The 22,611-nt window shown below is 41.9% G+C and overlaps 1 protein-coding gene across 2 annotated transcripts in view; it reads left to right on the top strand.

The window, feature by feature from the left end:
* Positions 1-22,611, top strand: part of FAXC (failed axon connections homolog, metaxin like GST domain containing) — a 74,640-nt gene that overhangs the window by 26,594 nt on the left and 25,435 nt on the right. For both annotated transcript variants that reach the window (XR_007724817.1, XM_050786592.1), the window contains exon 4: positions 384-607. Coding sequence is in view for 1 of the 2 variants with exons in the window: in XM_050786592.1 (XP_050642549.1) it covers positions 384-607 (224 nt within the window). In the remaining variant the exon portion in view is untranslated. The remainder of the gene's footprint in view (positions 1-383; positions 608-22,611) is intronic.

Genomic DNA, 22,611 nt, shown 5'->3' with positions numbered 1-22,611 from the left:
ACTACTGCCTCCTGCCCTGGGCCCCCATGAGTGCTCACTCTCCTGACTCAAAGACTTTTCAAGTGGGTTTCCACTATGGGATTGCGTGAGAGAAGGCAGAAACGTGGCACTGGGAGGGGAGGGGAGAGGTCTGAGGGTGGGTACCAGGAAAGATCTCATGGCATCTTTATCTGGATTTTTTCCCATTTCTTCCACAACCCCTTAAGTCTAGGCATTGACTAGAGCCTGTTGTGATATCTGCCATGCAGATTGCTCTTGATTAAAGCTGCAGTTATTCAGTTCCTCCAGAGTGTACTAAATTCTGAACGACTCATTCTAAAGTGACCCTGTGGAGCTGATATGTACCTGATGCACAGTAGTAACTTGTTTCCACACAATTCCAGGACGTTAGCTTATTGCCAGTGGGTGGACAATCTCAATGAGACCCGGAAGATGCTCTCTCTTAGTGGTGGTGGTCCCTTCAGCAACCTGCTGAGGTGGGTCGTGTGCCACATAACGAAAGGAATTGTGAAACGCGAGATGCACGGCCACGGCATTGGCCGCTTCTCCGAGGAAGAGATTTACATGCTGATGGAGAAGGACATGCGGTCTTTAGCAGGGCTTTTGGGTAATGTACCACACCTTCTATTCTATATTTGCTATTCTTACTTTTTGCATGATTAGTAAAGCACTGTTGGTTCACTAATTTATGTTTTAATTTTGGCTGATTTCTTTGCTTCCATGTGTAGATTGCGGTCCCCGCATTTAACCAAATCCTCTAATTTTCAAAAGCATGTGTCTTTCTACTTAATCACTGGTACTTGACTGTTTTTAGCATGGTGAGCCCGTGTGAAGAGAGTATGGAACATACTTCAGCCTCACCACCTGGCTGCAAGTGATGCTGGCATTTCTGAATGTGCTGTAAGAAAACGGGGATTTTGAGCAAGGAAGCACTTCTGTTTATAAACAGGTCAGGGTCACAGGCTGCTTTAGGAACACACTGCTCAGAGGTTCAACAGTGTACCCATTGACGTCAAGAGTTTGAGACCTGCTGACAGCGCTGATTCTGATCCATTCCCTGTATATGTGGAACATTTGTCATTTTCTCACCCCTCTTATTCCTCTTCATGTTCCTAGTCCTCTTATTACGAGCACATTTTAACCCTGATTTTGTATTTATCACACACAATGATATCATTTTATTTGGGAAACCACTAGAAGAGAAGCACAGAGAGCAGTGTGTACCCGTGGGCTGGTGAGGATGGCTGGGAATAGAATGATGCACTCTTGGTCCCCTGGCTGGCTGAGGGGGCCTGGGCTGATGTGATTCTTCACTGGGCAGAGCTTGATTCATAGCGATGACAATTCATAAACAGATATTGAATTCAGGACCTTCTATGTGTGAAATAATGGCTTCTCCTGGGGGATAGCTAATGTATAAGGAGCCAAGTCCTCCATGTGACTAGGCCATCTCACCAGGTCCTTTGAGGGCTACTAGTTTTTTCTGCAGAAGGTGGGTTTTCACTGGCTCTCCGTCATCTGCAGTAATTTCCAGATTCACCCTCATCCTCGTTCTAGAGCACATTAAGTACCTCACCTCTGCTAGGAAGTCAAGTTTAGAATTTGTTGAAGACCACCTCATGCCTTAGGAACTGGAAGCCATGCTGAATAGAGGCCGTGCTGGGTATAACCTGTCCCTTGCAGAGTGACCCACTCTGACTGCATCTTTTTGCTCTACATTTCAGACAGTTGCTAGACCTGGGGTCCTTCCTTGAACCCCAGCCTGCAGAGGGCAGATCCCAGCACCACATCCAGCTCTTGGCTAGCTTCGTTACAGGAGCTATGTTCTGGGGGTGGGGGCTTGATACTGGCTGGACTCCTTCAAAAGCTCTGTCTGGCTTGCAGAATTGACATTGTCTAGGCCGCCTGTTGTTTTGCTCCACTGGGACCAGGTAGACCTGCTTGATGTAGATGTGAATGGAATTAACCTCAAATTTGCCTCATTCCTTTGGAAACTTAATGCTGGACTCTTGGCCTCAGAAACCAGGCTCACAACTGGGCCATTTCTCCTTAACAATGGCTATGTCTGTTCCTGGCTTCCTCCCCTTCCTCACTGGCCCATGCTCTTGTGAGCCCCAGTAAGCAAGGAATTGAGTCCCTGGAATTATGACAGAAATTATGCTATAAGCACCACACATCTTTAACAATTTTTAACAGTGTGGCTTTTTTTAACCAGAGAGGGGTGACCTTCACCTTTCTGGACATTTCTGGTTGGGAGAATCAGGAAGCAGGGTGATACCAATAATAATGGTGACTGACAATTGTTTCTCTCGCGATTAACGATTTAGACAATGCTTTCTCCCCAGTTTTCAGGAGATGGGAAGAAAAGGAATTACTGATAGCTAGGTTGGATACATGATAAGTATTCAAAACAGCATCAAAAGTCTGGATGATTTTCTGGGATGAGAAGCTGAGAGGGCTAGTTGAAAAGTTGGAGTTAGCTGGTGTTATATTCTGTGAAGACCAGGGGGCAGTGTAGTTGTGAACTCTGTGATAAGAGAAGCACTTTTTCTATATTTGGGGAGGGAGAGGTTCTTGGGCTGAATATCATAATTTGTCTTACTAAATGAGGCAAAAACCTCATTTCATTTATTGAATAAGTGAAATTCAAACTACCTCCCTGCCATCCCGACGAACATGGCTCATTTTTAATGCCCAGATGCCTAAGAGACTCAAAATTCAAAATTACTTTTTGTTGAAAAGCCCAAGATTTGGGGAAATAATTGTCTGTGGATGTGTATCTGACTCATCAGGATACATTAGTTATCAGTGTTCCTGGTCTATCAACTTCAGTGATTTGAACATTTCCCAAGTGCCAGGAGCTGAGGAATATGAAGATGGGTTAGAGATTTCCCCCGTCTCAATCAGCTTGTAGTCCAGTGGGTGATGAGCCTATAAACCAGGAGAGGCAAAGTACTGCTGATCCCTGGTGGCCTGTTTTCATATGGCCTGTGAGCTAATACTGGTTTTTACTTTGTTAAAGCGTAGGGAAAAAATGCAACAGAAATGTGCACATGAGGCCTGGAGAGCCTGAAATATTCACCATCTGAGTCTTCACAGAAGTTTGCTGACCTCTGCTCTAAATGAGGAACTGCACAAGTTAGGCTGGGGCAAGTCCCACGACAGAGACCTGTACTTGGTGCTCTGGGATGAAACAGCAGGGAGGACAGGGGAGGGCCATAGATGAGATGGCAGTGTGTTGGCCCAAGAAAGAAAAGCGTTGTCCCAGTGACGAAAATAAGGAAGGGCTTTTTGGGAAAATCATGAGAAAAGGAATCCCAAGTGAGTGGCATTTGGGAATCATGGTTGAAATGAAGATTAAAAGATAGTTTGGGGGCAGTCTTATAAAGGACAGTAATTACCATGCTAAAAGATGTGTACTTTATAATACAGATACATGATGATGATGCAGATTGCTGAGAGTAAGAGAGAAGGAGCCACATGTGTGATCTAGAAAAGCGGCTCTGTTGGTGTTGTAGGGGATGAATTAGGCCTGGTGGGAGGTGATAAAGAGAGACAGGAGACAGGCAGTGAATAGCTATGGATGTAGTTTTAAAAATTGTAACTTAATTCAAACTAAAATAAATGAAATTCAGACTACATAAAACATTAAACAAAATTAGTAATTTTTATTTTCATATATGAAAAAAACTCTACAGTCAAATCAGGTAGGGTTAGAAAATATGGTTTTATGATATAAAATACATTAATAATATGATGAATAGTTAGGAGGATAGTCATAATTATCTCAGTACTGGGAACACATTTGATGATGAAGTTCAGTATTCATTCCTGATAAAAACTCTTAGTGAAATAGGACTCAAAGACTAGTTCCTGAACACGATGGAAGGGTATTATATTAAGCCAACAACTGGTGTCAGACTTAATGTTGAGTCACTCGGAGCATCCCCAGTTAAATAAAATACGAAACGAAGATGCCTGCTCTCGCTATTATTTAATGTAGTTTTGGGAGGGTTCTGACAATGTAGTTGTATAACATGAAAAAAAGATATCTTTATATTGGAAAGGAGGAGACAAAATTAGGAAAGAAATTAGGAGATCATGTCGCCGATATAATGGAGAATCAACTAAAATTACTACAGTTAACGAGAGAATTCAGTAAGTTTATGAAGGATACAGAGCTAACATGTAAACAAGTTTTCTTGAGTATCTCAAATAACTAGTTGGAAAATATAATTTAAAAATATTAGAAGTATGATTTATATGAAATATTCAGGACCTACAGAAATAAAATGAAGCAATCCTAATAAGAGCACATTTGTTTAGAAAATGGAGAGGTGTGCCTTCATTCTTCACTGACTGGAGAATGATGACTCCAGAACTCAAACCCCAGCTCTAAGACCTTGGGCAAGCCTCTTGACTTCTCTGGGCCTGAGTTTCCTTGTGTAAAGTAGGAACAGTAATGGTGAGAAGAAAAGTAATGCATGCAGAGTGCTCTGAAAAGTGGTCGGCATGTAGAAGTAATCAAACAGCAAGCAAATGTGGAGAGCAGGAGTGACCAGTGTCTGGAAGGAGAGGTTCGTGGTGCTGTGAGAACAGTTGAAGGGTTTGCTTTTTAATTCTCATGTTCTCATGTTCCCCTTGGGGAAGGTGTGTGTGTTCACCGCAGAGAACTATGTGTAGTGGTTGCCTGACTGCCCCCACATGCCAGAAATGCATACACTGTTTATTTCTGAACACTCCCAAAAAGGGATGAGAGTCAATAAAGAGCCAAGAAGACATGAAAATCAAAAACAGAAAGGTGAGGTTTTTGGGAACCAGTGTGGCTAGAGGCAGGAAGCCTAGTGGCTGGCATATGGGTGTGGGAATCCTGGAGTCGGATTCCGGGTTCACATCTGGGGCGTAACTGCTTGCCAGCTCTTTGATTTCACACAAATAACTTGAATTGTTTCATTTGCAAAATGAGGGTCAGAACAATACTTACATCACAGAGGATGGGGACTAAACGAAATGCTTTCTGTAAAGTACTTACTACAGGGCCTGGCACATAGGAAGTGCTAAATAAATATTAGTTATTCTCATAATCACTGTCACTGATTTTGTATGTAACACAACTTCATTGCAAACATTGTTATCTGGGAAAAATATCTACGTAACAAAGATCTTTTTTTTGATTTTAGAATTTATTGTAGAAATTTGGGAAGGTTTAGAAAAGTATAAGGAAGGAAAATAAGTCACCGCAATTTTTAAAAAATATATTTTTCCCATCCCTCCCTCACTCCTTGTTGCTGTAATCTTCCAACCCATTGCTAACAACTGTTACCATTTTGGTGCATATCTTTCCAATATTTTTATGCATAATTTTGAATCATCTATATATACATATTTGTACATATATATTTTCCATTTCTTCTATTTTTAAATATTCTATACCATGTGATTCTGTGTGCGGGGTATCACACTTGGTGCCAGGAAAACTGATAGAAGATTTATCAGACAAAATCCTGCTTTGTCTTTTGCCTTTTTAATATTTCTGTTATCAGTCCTACATAGATTACAGGTATGACCTTGAAGTGGATGGGAAATAAGACAATGAAAGTTAGAATTGTATAGTTGTGTCCCATGTTAACACAGAGATCCCCAGCTGTGGCCGTGAGATACAAAGTATGAATGGAAGATGGACTCTAGTACAAAGTCAAAGGAACACCACCCATTTGACAGATAAGAAAAACGAGGTACAGAATGGTTGAATGACTTGCCAACAGTCACACAACCACTAACAAGTGAGGGCAGGACTCAAATCCAGGCTGTCAGACCTAAGGCCCCTACTGTTTTCTGACCTGACTACTACCTTGGTTTCTTAAGAATTGTGCTGTAAAGTACACAAGTTAAATTGTGTCAGGATGACTTCTTTAGAACATTTTCTAAAATTGCCACAAACTTCCACTGGCAAGTTAAAATGTGGTCTTCAAAGTGATTTTTAAGTACATTTGATTAGGTTGCCCCTGAAAGCAGAGTAGAAATTTAAATGTGGAGCATTATCACTGATTTAGAGATCCTGAGCCTTGTGAGTTGAAGCTGTGCCCTTCATCAGGAGGCTTGCTGCCTAGTCTCTAGGCTGAAATGCTTAAGGAGAAATGATCTCTTTTTTGGGGGCTGCTTCTGAAAGAGCGAAGTGGTAAATGGAATTTGTAAGTGGAAGTGAAAAAACAACCTGATTTCCAGCAAACTTCACTTGATTAATAAAAAATATAATGTGCTTTTCTTCTACTTTTTTTTTTGGCTAGTCTACAGCATTTTATTGAGTCCGAAAATGGCTTGAGGAGTCATTATTTTTTAGTCTTTGTTGACACTGGATCAACACACTTTTAAGAATCAAACTTTTTAGTTATTTTAGTAAACGTCAATGTGATCTTGACTGTAATAAAGAGTAGGGAGTTGCAAAGTAGTGCTTCCCTTTAAAGGCAGTAAAAATGAATCATTTGCTGCTTCATGTCAGCTTCCCAAGCATGTATAATGACACCGTGGTTTTGCTTTTCAGAATGACTGTATTTTGCTGTAGAATAAAACAAGCAACTTTGTTTTCCAAGTATATAGATATTTGGGTGATCACTTAGTTCAGAGTTAAATAATACATGGAAGGTGAAAATATTCTCAAAGAACAGCAGGGTTAAGCTTTTGTGATTAGTCATAGAAAATCTGTAGGTTGCTCTTACCCAGAAATGCCTTTGGGGTTCCATCCCTCCAGATTAGGAAGCCTATACTATCAAGCGGTGTTGATGCTGTTCAGGGAGCAGATGGACTATAGCAGAGTCAGGGAAATTCAGAGACGGGCATGTGTTGAGGGAAAGGTAGAGAAAATATGGGTGCAATTATGCCTTGCAGTGTAGGTCAAAAACCTTGGAAAGGCGGGTGCCACACTGCAGTCCTCTTATAGCTCTGGCATGCTGAGAAAGAGAGAACTGGTCTCAGTGAGCTCAGAATCTAAAGACAAGGCTGGGCTCTTGTAGGAAATACGCAGGGGGAGGGGATGAGTAGGTTAACAAATGTAGAAGAGCTACCCTCTGGGGAGCGTGCCCTGGGTTGTTGTCAAACGCTTTCTGTGGTTTTATATACCTTATCTTGTGGTTCTCACGTTTCTCTGAGCACCAACACAAGATTGGATTTTGATGCTTCTGGAAAGCAGCTTTCATAAAGTTTCCCAGAGCTCAGAGCTATTCAGGAATGTTGACGGGGCAGCGCCTTGCGTGTTGGGGGTGAGTGGGTTAAAACTGGGCCTGAGTTTCTTCTCTTGATCTCTCTACTGACCCCTAAAGCTCAGGCGGGGTACAGGGTGCTAGGCGGCTGGGTTTGGTGATACAGATCATGATGAGGCAGTACAGACTACTAAAGCCTGATGTTTCTTTGCTTTTAATTGGATTTTTATAGATCCTGGGTGGTGACACAGCAGTTATCTCATGGGAAAAGTGGATGAATAATTGGTAAATAGAGTTGGTTTGGGAGATACAGTCATATGGAGGGAGAATAAGAAAAATACAGTTTCAGTTGTGAGGCTCAGCTGTGGACTGCTGATGGTCAATAAATATCTGCTGGATGAATGAAGAAAAGAATGAGTGAATGTCAGAATGCTGTTAGCAGAAGACAAGCATAGACTCCAGGATCTGTGGATGTTAGGAGTACTTTCTGAGCAAAAAATTTAAATTTGTAAATGTATTTAAGAGTAAGTAGGATCAGAAATAGCAATGGGCTGTGCAAGTGGAAACTGCAATGTTATTTTCAGCCACTTTTCTGTTGTTAGACACCTTAGGAGGAGCGTATACTTGTAATAATTAGAATTCAGGCAGAAGGGTAATTCCATTGACTTAGGACTGCGTGGTTAAACACACATGCCTTGAACAGTGTGGTGATCTTTTTTGAGGGGCTTAAGGGTTGGGTGGTGAACACATTGGGCACAGCCCTGAGCTACCAGAGCTGCCACCTGAGGGAGATATTGCAGGTAAACATTTATAAAATCTCAGCACTTGTGAGGAGTGCTACTGTAAAGTGCAAAGTGCAATGAGGAATTTTTTTGCAGGGGAAATGAACATGGTGGTGGTAGTGATGAAGAGGTGGTTCTGGAAGCCTTCAAGAGGTGACGTTTACTGTTTTTTTGTGTGTGTTGTTGTTGTTTTAAGATGGAGTGTTGCTCAGTTGCCCAGGCTGGCGTGCAGTAGTGTGATCTCAGCTCACTGCAGCCTCCGCCTCCCAAGTTCAAGTGATTCTCTTACCTCAGCCTCCAGAGTAGCTGAAATTACAAGTGCGCAGCACCACGCCTGGCTAATTTTTGTATTTTTATTAGAGATGGGGTTTCACCATGTTGGCCAGGCTGGTCTTGAACTCCTGACCTCAGGTGATCCGCCTGCCTCGGCCTCCCAGGGTGCTGAGATTACAGGTGTGAGCCACTGCGCCTGGCCAAGGAGGTCACATTTAAGTTGCATTCTGAAAGATAAGCCCAAGTAAGGCAGGCGTGTGTGTAGGTATGGGCAGCAAGGGTGGGACAGTGAGTAGAATAGCGTGGACTAGAGAAGGAACATCGTATGTAAACAGCCTGAGATGAACAGCAGCTGGGAGATTTCAAGGAGTGAAAAGGTGGCCAGTGTGTCTGGAAATTGTGTGAGAGCAGGAGTGGCATGAGGCAGTGGTGGCAGGGGCTGAGCTCATAACAGTCTTATGTGTAACATAAATAAATCTGGACTTTTCCCCAAGAGCAGTGGAAACCAGCAGAGGTTGAAAGTTGGGACATGGTGTGATCCTATATCCGTTTCATGTGCTGGAGGGGCCAAGAGTAGATTGGGTGGCCCAGGGAAGAAGCTGTTGCCCAGGCTGTAGTGCAGTGGCACAGTCATAACTCACTGAAGCCTTGATCACCTGGGCTCAAGTGATCCTTCTGCCTCATCATCCCGAGTAGCTGAGACCACAGGCATGTGCCACTACGCCCAGCTAATTTTTATATTTTTTGTAGAGACGGGGTTTTGTATTTTGTATTTTCTGTAGAGACGGGGTCCAGGAAAGATAAGATGTTGTTTCGACTATAGGCATGGTGGTAGAGTTGGGCAGAAAGTTATGAATGAGAGCTATGTGTTAGAGACAGAACTGAGAAAATTTAGTGATTTGATGTGTATGTGTAGAGGGGGAGGGTCATGGTGATGGAGAGGGGTGGGGTCAGGCATAATCAAGTTCTGGACATTAAAACTTAGTGGATGACTGGGTGTGATGGCATGTATCTATAGTTCTAGGTACTCAGGAGGCTGAGGCAATGGGGATCACTTGAGGCCAGGAGTTGAAGGCTGCAGAGAACTGTGATTACAACTGTGAATAGCCACTGCACCCCAGCCTGAGCAACATAGCAAAACCTCATTTCTGAAAAGAACCGAAAAACAAAGGACAAATAAACATTTGATGAGGTAGCCATTCACAGCGTTGGAGGACACTGGAGAAGAGGGGAAGATGATGAATTTCAGGTGTGGGTATGCTGAGTTTGAGGTCCCTGTGAGAAGACACATGAGTAGAGATGCAGTATATGATAAGGGCAGCTGTAATCAGTGGAGGAAAGACAAATTGATTCAATAAATGGTGCTAGGACAGGTGGCTAACCATTTGGAACAAACGAAGTTCAATTCTGACTTCATGTCATATACCTGAATAAATTCCAAATGAATCAAGCATTTAAATGTGAAACATAAACCCATAAACATAAAACCATAAAGGTGCCAGAATAAAATATGGGAAACTTAAAGAATGTTGAGCTTTGGACAGTTTTTCTAAACATGGTGCTGTAGGGTGAAACTATAAAAGAAAAGTTGAATTGCTTGATGACATGAGAAAAAATTAAACCAACCTCCTGTATATAAAAAAAGTTGCCATATTTAAAGTTGAAAGGATAAGCTGGAAAAATGTTTGCAACATGTGACAAAAGAATTAATATTAACATATGAAGAACTTTTATAAATAAATAAGAAAAGTGAATACTTAAGGGGGAAAATTGGTCAGAAGACATATAAAGAGGTAATTTACAAAAACAATACAAATGATGAATAAATACATTAACAATGTTCAACCTCTTTATTTTATTTATGTACTTATTTTTGTTGAGACAGGGTCTCACTCTGTTGCCCAGGTTGTAGTGCAGTGGCACAGTCATAGCTCACTGAAGCCTTGATCTCCTGGGCTCAAGAGATCCTTTTGCCTCATCGTCCTGAGTAGCTGGGACCACAGGCGTGTGCCACTACGCCCAGCTAATTTTTGTATTTTTTGTAGAGACGGAGTTTTGCCATGTTGCCCAGGCTGGTCTTGAACTCCTGTGCTCAAGTGGTCTGCCTGCCTTTGCCCCACAAAATGCTGGGATTATAGACAGGAGGCACCGCGCCGGGCCTCAACCTCTTTAATATCAGAGAAATGCAAGCTAAAAAATGAGGCACTTCTCTGTCAATGAAATTGGCATATTTTGTTTTTGTTTTGTTTTTTAAATACTATGAAGAAGTATCAGCAGGGGTATGGAAGAGGCATTGACATATTGTGGTAGGAGTAAAAATTAGTATGTAGTTTAGTAGTTTCAAAAGATAAAATGTCATATTTCTAACATTGACTTAATAAGTAATTCAACCTTCAGGATTTTTTTTCCTAGGAAAAATATTGGAAAGATTTAACTAGAAGGAGAATTCAATACTAAAATATTGCAACCTTATAATTATTAATAGTGTGGCTTTTTGGTCTGGAGTCTGATTTTTGTTTGAGATAGTAGCTGGAAACTTAAGCTGCTATAGGTACTTGCTCTCACTTTCCCTACCCTCTTCTCCTTTATGTTGTCAACTTTCCCTTTCTTCAGCTGGGAGTCTGAGGGTTTAATGGGTGCACAACATGTATAAATTGGTTTGTCTTCAGACACCCACTTGTAGATCATTTATGAATAATCTGCATGTCTCTCTATGAATGAGTGACACCCTTTCATTAAAGAAATGATCTAAAGAAATGATCACCTGAAGAAATGATCACCACTGCAGAGAATGCTCTGAAGAGCTGAGCAGTGTACATTGGTGTCACCAGGTTGGAGTTCAGTGGACCGAGGCTGGACCTTTCTCCCAGAGTGTTCCCAGCAAGCCTGTTCCATGCTCCTGGGCACCTGGTGCTTTCTTTTTCAGAGCTCTCCTTGCACCCTCTCCTAATGGTTTGGTTTGAGTGTTTCCTCAGCTGGACTCTGTGCTAGGCCTGGCAGATTCCTCCTTTGTCTTGAGAGCCCGACTGAGTGCCTGGCACACATGAGGCATCCAGCCTATGTTTATTGAACAAGAGTGTAAGGAGCAGTTTTGGGATCGTGCTTTTAAAAGAAAAATGGCCAAACTAGTGTGTTTCCAGAGGAGGCTGGTCAGGAGTAGTTAGTGGGGAAAAAATTTCATGTGAGGAATTTGAGGATACTGGGCATGGATAGTATGGAGAAGTAAAGCTATCAGGTAATATACTAGCTTTTTTCGAATATTTAAAAGTGGCTAATGACTTAAGTGCCACTGTAGATGACAAGCATAAGGGGGAGGGGAGAAGAGACAGAGGGGATGGTGAGATGTATATTTGGGGAAATAATAGCTTACAACTCAGGGTAAGGCAGAACTTTAAGACAGAGCTGTCCACAATTGGGAGGACTTACCTTGTGATGTGGCCTGAGCTGCTATTCTCCAGATGAGGTTGGATGACCACTGTCATGATAACTGAGGAGGGGTCTTTTTTACAGATGGTGCGATGTTTAGAAATGGGAGGTCTTTCTAGTTCTAAGGGTTTCATGATTTTGTTTATTTATTTATTTTTGAGACAGAGTCTTGCTCTGTCACCCAGGCTAGAGTACAGTGGCACGATCTCGGCTTACTGCAACCTCCACCTCCCAGGTTCAAGCAATTCTCCTGCCTCAGCCTCCCGAGTAGCTGGGATTACAGGTGCCCACCACCATGCCTGGCTGATTTTTGTATTTTTAGTAGAGACAGGGTTTTACCATCTTGGCCAGGCTCGTCTCGAACTCCTGACCTCGTGATCCACCTGCCTCAGCCTCCCAAAGTGTTGGGATTATAGACGTGAGCCACCGTGATTGATTTCATTATTTTATGTTCACTCTCTGGGGAGAAGAGTAGAGTCATTTTGCAAGTCATAAAACAAGGCAGAGGCCAAAGTAGAGATTGGTTATCTCGAATTCTGTTTGCTCTGTTGGGTGGTGATTTATGTTTAGGCTGCTACTCACACCTGCTGAAGTCTCAGTGCTTTAAAGGATCCGTGTTTATGGCACTACTCTACATCCCTTGTTGTTAAATCTATGCTTTGAACAATGAATCTTCCACTTCATTTAAAGTTTTTTCTCTTTTTACTTGGACAGTAGCAAAATTGTTTTTAAGAAAGCTTGGGGATAGGCTGTTTTAATATCTGCTCTTCCTACTCTAATTAGATCATGCAACAGCACCTCATAGAGATGCCCACATCATCTCCACATTAGGCCTTCAAGTCTTGGCTAGAAGCTGCTTGCTTACAACGCAGCGGCCACACACTCTTACCTCCTATGGAAGTGAAGGGAAAAAGCCTTCAGAACCAGGCAGTGGAAAAGGATGAATATAACACACGTTAGCACATTTACCGTATGCTGAGTAACTGGGAACAGAGATCAGAGAAGAAAAATGAAGACATGGAAGTAATTATGCCTGTCAATCTAGCTAGAAAGATAAAATACACAGATAAAAGAAAAAAAACCATAGACATTAAAAGAAATGATCTCGAACCTCAAAACAGTGTTTCCTATTGCAGTTTCTAAGCATTCTCTAAACTCCAGGGGACTGTCTTGAACAGTGGCTTTCAGCCCTGACTGCTCATTTAGAATCACCCAGGGAGGTGTGGAGCGGGAGGGTGGTGCTTTTAAAACATAGCTATGCGGGTACCACGCCAGAAGAGATAATTCAGCCTCTGGGAAAGAGGTCTGGGGAAAGGTAGTTTAAAACTCACCAGGTAATTCAAATGTGTCTGTAACCCAATATAGGACAGGGATAGAGGAGGGAAGGGCCATGTGAGGTCCATGTCCTTGGTTTCGGCAGGCACCAAATGGGAGAACATTGTAGTCTTTTACAGAGGAGGTGATAAAATCTAGAACAAATCAGGCCTACTTCACAGTTTTGCCAGAAAGGTTACCTTTGCTCGGTCTGTCTGCATGGTACATAGCCCAGCTCTTCTTTCCATGTCAAAAACCAGTTGCCTAGACAGTAGACTTTTTTGGTGTGGGTAAATTTTAGATGCTATTTTTAGTAGCACCTTTAAGATAACTCTGGTCTTACAACAGCCCGGAGAGTGAGTTAATGTACAGATGAGAGGGCCAGATGGGGTTCAGAAGGGCTAGGGAATGGGTCTGAGGCCACTCAGCAAATGACAGTGCTTTTCTTCTGTTCCAGTAGAACTACTGTGTGTTTACCTTGGTGGTTTGTTAAAGTCACATGCCAGAAGAATAATAATTTGACCTGAAAACTATAAATTCTAACTTTGCCTGTATTGATTGCATTCTGGTGAGTGCCTCACCCTCTTACAAGTGCATACCGGAGTCCTGTGCTCATCTATTGAAGTGGAAGTGATTTACTCTGACAGGTCTTTACTTATTATTCGATAACTCTAAGGTGCTCACTGCTCTCAAATGGAAGGGACCATTAGATCATACACTCAGAAAGCATTAATTCTTCTTTTCACTCAGCCTCTCCATTCCAGACTTCCAGAGGGCTGAGGGCCCGGTATCTTTCAATAGCCAGGGACTGTGGGACCAGGCCCCATCCATGTTGGCAATTCTTATGGGGACCAGGCATTGGAGGTCCTGAATTGTGGTTTATTTGTTTTCCATTTTCCTTGTTGCTATCTGAATTGGTAGAACTATGTTGATTATGCATGAAAACGAAAGAATTAGTTTTAGCAGAATAAAATTAAATGCTAATAAATACCGAGTTCTTAGAAAACCTTGTGGCTTATTCAGCAATACAGATGGGTTGGTACAATTCTGACAGTCTCTATCTGGTCTCTATCCTGGGTCTTTATCTGGGTATATTTTAGCTTTTTCTTCCCCTGAGAAAAGCAACTTTGACTTTGTGCTTAAATTTCAGGGTTCCAATTACTGAATGATTATAAGAGAAAAAAAAAAAAAACCCTCACAAGATAGCATCATGTAGACAATAGTCTTTAAAAAACCTTTATGAGTACATATCCCTTAGGTGTGTTTATATGTTAGAGATGAATATAGAATGGGAAGTCTCAGCATCTCCCTTTCATCCCCACCCCTAAGTTGCCAGCTGTGGAAGTTCTCCCAGTGTGTATTCGGCTGGGCTGATTTGCCTGGATACAATTCAGGAGGAATTATAGATAAGTGATGACCTGGTATATTGTAATACATTGTCAATTGTTTGGTGCTTGGTCAACCTAACAAATTATTTCTATTTATTTAAATGATTCAACTTGTATAATAAACCAAAATTTAAAAAATTGGAAAAAAAGTAGATATATTTCATTATTCTGTCACCTAACTCAGTAACTATTTCCTATTTCTGTATACTTTCCACATACATATTTTTATGAAATTTAACTTTTGATGTACACATCTCTTTGTATCCTGTTTATTTTTTAAAAGCAAACACTAAACATTTTTCTCTGTATTGACATATTTTAAAAGTTTATCTCTTTTAATAGCTGCATAGTGTTTAATTGTGTTGGAAAGTACCTGTATTGATTCCTTTAACATTAGTCCAGTTTTTTTTTTTTTTTGTATTATAGATGACTCTTCCAGGTCTGGATGCATTACTTCTGAGGAATAATTTTCCCCGAGATAAGTTCATAGGAGTGAAATTACTGGGTGAAGGATTATGCACATTGTTAGGTCTGCTCCTAGGCATCACCATGGTGCTTTCCAAAAGATGCACAAATTTACAAAGTGACCAGTAAAAGATTGAGGCTTCAGTGTCACTGAAGTCTTACCAGTATCGGATCTTACTACTCAAAAATGGTTACCACTTTATTCATTGTAAACTGATATCTTAAGGTTGCTCTATTTTCTGATTCTTCTGATTCTTTAATCGCTTGTAAGAATAAATATTTTTCTTTTTTGGATTTTTCTGTCTCTTTTTTTTGAGATGAAGTTTTTTTTTTTGTTTGTTTGTTTTTTTGTTTGTTTTTTTTTTTTTTTCTCTGTTGCCCAGGCTGGAGTGCATGGCCTGATCTCGGCTCACTGCAACCTTCGCCTCCTGGGTTCAAGCAATTCTCCTGCTTCAGCCTCCCAAGTAGCTGGGATTACAGGTGCCCGCCACCATGCCCGGGTAACTTTTGTATTTTTAGTAGAGACGAGGTTTCACCATGTTGGCCAGGCTGGTCCCAAACTCCTGATCTCAGGTGATCCACCTGCCTCATCCTCCCAAAGTGCTAGGATTACAGGTGTGAGCCACTGCGACTGGCCTGGATTTTTCTAATTATGTATTGTCTGTGATTTGTCCCAATCCTTTATCCATTTTTCCAGTGAATGTTGAGGTTTTTTTTTTTTTTTTAAATGTCATTTGATCTATTTTATTTCACAGTGTTGTCTCTGATGTTTGAGGGAAATATTTCCTGAGAGTCACATGGAATCGTAAAAGTTTATGTGGAGGGACACTGACTTAGGCTCATCCTCTTTGCGGCAATCCCCATCCACTGTAGGCATCACGGTGCTTGTGTGAACCTTTTGTCCAGCACCTCACAGCAGTGAGCCTCAGCCCTGCAGTTACTTCACTCTTTCCATTAAGCCGCCCTCTCCCATAGGCCAGCTCGAGACTTAGGTGGTTCATGGGGCTCTCTGACCCCTGACCTTGCCCTCACAGCCTGCAAATGCACTCCTGCTTAGCCTGTAACACCCCACGCTTGATCTCTGCCTGCCTCTAGACCTCCCCACTGCCATCACAGTGGATTAGCCCCTTCCCATATTGACTTCCCTTCCACTCAGTCAAGCCTGAGCTCCGTCATGGAAGCCACTCTCTCCGTAGTATTCCCCGTCGGTGCCCCAGCCTCTCCCTCACCTCAACCATCTGGGAGTCAGCCCCATCGCCTCATTGTTCTCTCCATTCAGGCCTTTGAGTACAAAGTATCTTCCCTGTCTTTAACTCTTATCTCTTTAAGTCTCCTATCTTTAAAGACACCACCCACTTCTGTCCTGTCTCCTGCTTTCCCTTCACACAAAAGCGTTTTTAAAATGTAGCCAATGCTCTTCCCTTACCTCCCATTTTACTCTAAGACCAACTGCATCCTGACTCCCAGATCTGCTACTAGTTGCTCTTGAAAGGCTGCCATTCAAAAGCTTTCCTATTCTGTTTTGGCCTTTTGGAAGTAGGAAGCTTCTACTGGAGAGAGAGGAACGTAGGAGCCTTTCTTCTCTGCTGTAATGCTAATGGAAATGAGACTTCTTGGGTGTATTAAACTACAAAGACAGGCTTTCTTCTCTGGAGGCTTTATCCCACCTTTTCAGCTCCGGAGATTCCCAGCTCCCTCTTGATGAGACATTAGTGTCTTGTGGTTTCAGGTGATCCCCAGTTATTGGATGTAGCAACTGCTAACACATGCAGGCACTTAACTCCATGCCAGCACTATTCTGAGAGCTTTTCAGGTATTAACTTATTTCATGCTCACAACGATCCTATCCATGAGGAAATTTAGGCACAAACAGGTAACTTGCCCAGGGACACCCAGCTTGTAAATGGTAGAGCTTAAATTTCAACCTAGTCTAGGAGAAGCCAGAAGTCGTTGCTGAACACCTTTTAGCCCTTACCTTACGTATTGGATTTCTCTGATCCTTCATCCCTGCTTTTCCTTAAATGTATCAGTGATTCCCAGGATTCCAGCCCCCACCCTGTTCATCTCACATTGCATACTCCCACATATTTATCTCCGCACACTCCCACATATAATAACTCTCATGAATCCCAGCTGTTTTCTAGATCTTCACTTAGATGTCCCAGAGCCTGCAGAAATTCAGCACATCCTACAACAGAACTCTTCATCTTCCCACCAACCCAGCATTCCCTGTGACCTCTCTCCATGAATGGTAGCACCGTCCATCCAGTTGCTCCAGCTGGATGCCAGAAGTCATTCCCGAGGGCTCCTTCTGCATCATTTCCACTGGGCTTTCAAAGCCCTGTACTGCCTGACCTCTCCAGTCTCATTTTGTAGCCCCCGGCCCTTGCCTGCTGTGTCTTAACCACACTGTTCTCTCTGCCTCACAGACATTCCAAGCTTATTCTGACTTTCAGGCCTGTGTCTTAACTCTTTCCCTGCCTGGAATTCTCTTCTTCCAGATCTTTGCCTGCTCGATCCTGCTTGACATTCATGTCTCTGTGTAAACAATACTTCCACAGAGAGGCCTTCCCTGACCACCCACTCTAATGTAGCCGCCAGCCACCCTCTGTCGCATCACCTTGCTTTAATTCTCTGCATAGCACTGATCATTGGCTGCTTTTTAAAAATTGATTGATTGATTTGCTTATTGTCTCTTCATGTGATGTAAACTCCATGAGAGCAGTGACCTTGTTCCATTGGTCACTGTATCCCACTCACCCAGAGCCATGTCTTGCAAATAGTCAAAATAATATTGATTAATATTGATAAGAACTGACATTTATGGAGTATTTACAGTGTGCTTAGGCAAACAGTAATGCAATATATAATATATACCCTTGTGTATAATATACCTACCCTCAAAACTATATATAATGTATATATATGTTATAATATGTATTACACATATATGTATAATATAAAACACCTACTATATATTTTTTTCATATGGTGATATAACAATACCTATATTCTGATGGGTTTAGTGAGAGTTAAATGAGGTAGAAATTGTCCTCATTAATTTTCACTAAAGGCGTATGAGGGTAGGTACTGTTATTATCATTAGTATTATTATGCCTGGTTTGTAAATGAGGAAACTGAGGTACATTGTAGTGAATTAGCTTACCTGAGATCATGACTAATAAGGGGTGGGGGTCAGGCCTGGCCCTGGGAGTCTGGCTGTAGAGCCAGATGCTCAGTAAGTGCTTGCTTACCGAACAGATGGCTATAATTCATCACCGGGGTGCTCACCAGGTACCTGAATCTGCTACCTCCTTTCTACCCCACAACCATAGTAAAACACCTGATGTCTCTTGCCTGGATTTTAACCACAGTTTCTTAACTGATGTCCCAACCTCCAGTTTTGTTTTTTAACACTAAGAGTGGTTACTTTGAAATGGAGACTAGAGCTGTAGGCTCTCAGTTCCTCTTAGGCTAACATTCAAACTCTTTTTTTCCACAAGCCTAATTCTCACATCTCCAACCTCATCTTCTACTTCTTCCCGTATGCACCTTGACTCCTGCCACACCAAATTATCCTTGTTCCCTGAAGTCCACTGTGCTGTTCTGCAACTTCATGCCTTTGCACAAGCTATTTCCCCTGCTTTGCTTCACTTCACAGTTTCTCAAGACTTATTTCCACTTACTCAGAAACTTTCTTAAGTTTCTCCCTAACCTCCCCCAACATCCCTGGGCTGTGTTGGAGGTGCTTCCCTTCTGTGCCGTTTCGCTGAGCGTGTACTTCCATCGAGGGAGTGCTGTGTTATACTTGTCTGGGTTCTTCCTGTCCTCCTGCCCTCCCCCACTTTCCGATAACCTTGCCTGTGGACACTGTCATCCTGAAGGAATTGACTGGCTTCCCTCTAGTCCTGGTCTCTAACAGAAGGCCTAGTAAACAGTAATCACTCAACTATTTGCTGAATGAATACTAACTTCCCAAGGTCAGTTGAGGCAATCCGCAGTGTTATAATACATATAAGACAGGACAATATAATATATTACAAAACATTAATAGAAAAGTTTCAGAAGCCTGTTAGAAAAAATACACTTTTGGAATGAGCTAATTCCTGAGATTAGGTGCAATTTAACTTTGAGCTTTTGGCAACCAAGGTAAAAAGGGAAACGTGGGGTTTGTGTTTATTTTCTAAGAAAAGGAAACACTCAAGTTCTTCAATGGGGACAATTTTTTTCTTGGTCCTGAATTCTAGGAGAAGATTCTTCCATGGATGTTACATAAGGGAGAGTGGGTTTCCTTGTAGACAGTTTTTTTTTTTTTTTTAATTATTTTATTTTATTTTTTATTTTTTGAGACAGAGTTTCTCTCTTTTTGCTCAGGCTGGAGCGCAGTGGTGTGATCTTGGCTCACTGCAACCTCCATGTCCTGGGTTCAAGCGATTCTCCTGCCTCAGCCTCCCGACTAGCTGGGATTACATGTGCGCCCCCACGCCCGGCTAATTTTTTTGTATTTTTAGTAGAGATGGGGTTTCATCATGTGGTCAGGTGGGTCTCGAACTCCTGACTTCCGGTGATCCATCCGCCTCAGCTCCTAAAGTGTTGGGACTACAGGCATGAGCCACCACACCTGGCTGACCGTGTTTTTTGAATATAAACATTTGTAAAAACCTTTCTTAATAAAAGCTCAGGATTGAATGTTGAAGTTCCAAAAGCATTTCTTTGAAGATCTACTTTAATATAGCTCCTATATATTTTTTTCTGATCAAATTTATTATACAGGTAGAGCTTAAAGAGCCTAGAGGTTTTGTTAACTTGCCTTACAACCATAGCACAGGCACCTCTTAGACCTTCTTTCTAATACAAGTTATTTTTTGTGGGAGAGAGGGCAAGCCATGACAAATCTTGAATGAAACTGTTTTACATTTAATATTTTGGTGACCTCCAGAGGTATAGCTCTCCCATGTTTTTGGTAAAAGAGAAGTCTTGTTGCATTAGACACTAGGTGGTCTAACCTTGGACATTCTCTTAAGGGAACATAAGGGCCTGACTTGCCATGCTGCCTGGTTAGAAGGTCATCTTGTCCTCCTGGGGCAGTGTGTTAGAGTAGTATGGGGCACGCCAGAATACCTCTTCATGAACTTTTAGCTCAAGCACCTACACATGTCCTTGGTTGAACCCCAGATTTCTAGACCCTGGAGTTCCATGCCATCAAGTATTGAAAGAGATAATTTTGGTCTAAAATATTTAAGGGAAAGGTATTATAAACAGTTGCCATTTACTAAAAGTAAGTATATTTACTGAATACCTACAGTATACTGGGCACTGGGCTGAGTACTAGGATGTAGTCCTAGTGTTCAAGTAGAGTTCATCGCCTGGTGTGACTTCTGTCCTCACTGAATATACAGTCTAGACAAAATCACAAGAGGAAAACATTTTGATGAGACCGTCAGGGCATATAGGTACCAAATAGGTCCCAGAGGACTTAGTTCACTTGTCAGAGAGGTTATTTAGCATTGCCTATTTATACATTGGAGGACGTCTCCCAAATATCATAATTTAAAATTTAGCATAGTTAATATACTTTTTTTTCCCCATTGACCCCACTATAAGTGAACAAGATCAGGCAGTTTTGATTTTTTATGATCAAATTCTTCAAACAGAAAAGTCAAAGAGCAGTACAATGAACAACTTTATAATCACCACCTAGATTTAATAGTTAACATGTTGTTATATTTGCTTTACCTACTTTTTTTTGTACAGAAGTATTTTAAAGTAAATTACAGATATCATGACATTTAATGCCTAATCACTTTTGAATGTAGTTCTGGGAAATAAGGATGTTTTCTTCTTGTAGTAGGCAGCCCCCAAAATGGATCACAGTGACCCCTGCCTCCTGCTGTGCAGCCTCTTGTGTATTTCTCTCCCTGTGAGTGTAGGCTGGACCTACTGATTTGCTTTTATTTTTACATTTTTATTTTTTTGAGACAGAGTATCGCTCTGTCACCCAGGCTGGAGTGCAGTGGTGTGATCTTGGCTCATTGAAACTTCTTCCTCCTGGGTTCAAGTGATTCTCCTGCCTCAGCCTCCTGAGTAGCTGGGACTCCAGGCATGCGCCACCATGCCCGGCTAATTTTTGTGTTTTTAGTAGAGACAGGGTTTCACCATGTTGGCCAGGCTGGTCTCGAACTCCTGACCTCAAGTGATCCGCCCGCCTCAGCCTCCCAAAGTGCTGGGATTACAGGTGTGAGCCACTGCACCTGGCTGTGATTTGCCTTTAACAAGTAGAATGTGGCAGAAGCATCGGGATGAACCAACATTCAATAACAAAATGAATGTGGCTTCTATCTTAGGCATCCTTTCTTTTTTCCTCTTGCCCTCTCACTTGTTTGCTCTGACAGAAGTCAGCTCTGAGGTGAACTGATCTATAGAGAGGTCCATCTTTGGCCACGAACCAGTGAGGACCTGAGATGTACTAACAGCCATGTGAGTGAGTTTGGAAGGAGATCCTCCCCAAGTCAACCCTTGAGATAACTGCAAAGGGCTGGCATCTTCATTGCAGCCTGTGAGACACCTTGAGCCAGAGGCACCCAGCTAAGGCTATCTGGTTTCTTGACCACAGAAACTGCAAGATAACCCTTGTCTGTTGTTCTAAGCTGCAAAATTTGGGGGTAATTTATTATGCAGACAGCAATAACTAATATACCTACATAGCCCCAATCCTGTTAATCCCAGTAGGCACTTCTTTCAGCTGCTGCTGGGCTGTGCAGAGTAAAGCCAAGCTGTCAGAAGAGGTTGTCATAGCTTATCCTGCTATGGTGGGTGGCAAGTACCCAATCTCAGTTGCCTCAAGTTATTTATTTAGATAAAAAGTTTTACATCTTGTAGAAGTAGAATCTTATCTTTCAGTCTCTCCAGGGACTATTATTATTAGCCATTCTGATTTTAGCAAGAGTATTCTCATCTTGGCTGTGAAGAAACCAGGATCTATTCCAAGATTACAGATCTTGGCGCACAAGAGGTTTCTGTTTCTGGCTTCAGTGATCTTTGAGAAAGAAGTGTGCACTGGAGAAAGTTCTGTGGCCATCCTGGTTTTTATTCACTTTCTTTCCTTCTTAAAATTTTTTGATTTTTAATTTTTGTGGGTACACAGTAGGCATATATATTTATGAGGTACATGAGGTGTTTCGGTACAAGCATGCAATGCCTGTGGCCATTCTTAACCATTGAATTGTCAGGACACAGAGACAAGCACATTCGGTAGAGTAGTAACATGGTCTCCCACAGAGTAGAAGATAGAGATTCAGTCCTGCACTTGAAGAGAAGCATCACACAAGAGTTTTGACATGATGTCCAGCATGCTGATGAATGTATGGTTTGAGAAGGTTTAGGATTTCCATGTTTAAATATAAGATCGAATGCAATTTGGTTTCCTCCTAAGGGATTGTGTCTAGTGAGTTAATCTGAGCAAGGCTCACCACTCTGGGCATGTCCTAAACAGCGCTGGTGGTTAAAGATTTTTACCAGTTTTTGGTGATTATGTACTTGTTTGAAAGTGGTCAAGGATCCTGGATTCCAGCTAAGGTGAAGCCTAAATCCATAAAATGAGGAAAGGTCCTTCAGGAATGTGGAGTCTGCCTGCAGAGTTGAGCTTTTCTGGCCCCGATGGCCAAACACAAAACCTCCCACTAGAATCTACTACTATTCAGCTTTCTCAAAAGATGGGCGGGTTCCTTATAAAAGGATTTGAACTTAAATTTCAACATGACATTGTGT

Source organism: Macaca thibetana, chromosome 4 (genome assembly GCF_024542745.1).
Source record: "Macaca thibetana thibetana isolate TM-01 chromosome 4, ASM2454274v1, whole genome shotgun sequence".
Lineage (NCBI taxonomy): Eukaryota > Metazoa > Chordata > Mammalia > Primates > Cercopithecidae > Macaca > Macaca thibetana.
The sequence above is the reverse complement of the archived record's forward strand: the minus strand, read 5'-3'. Positions and strand labels throughout refer to the sequence as shown.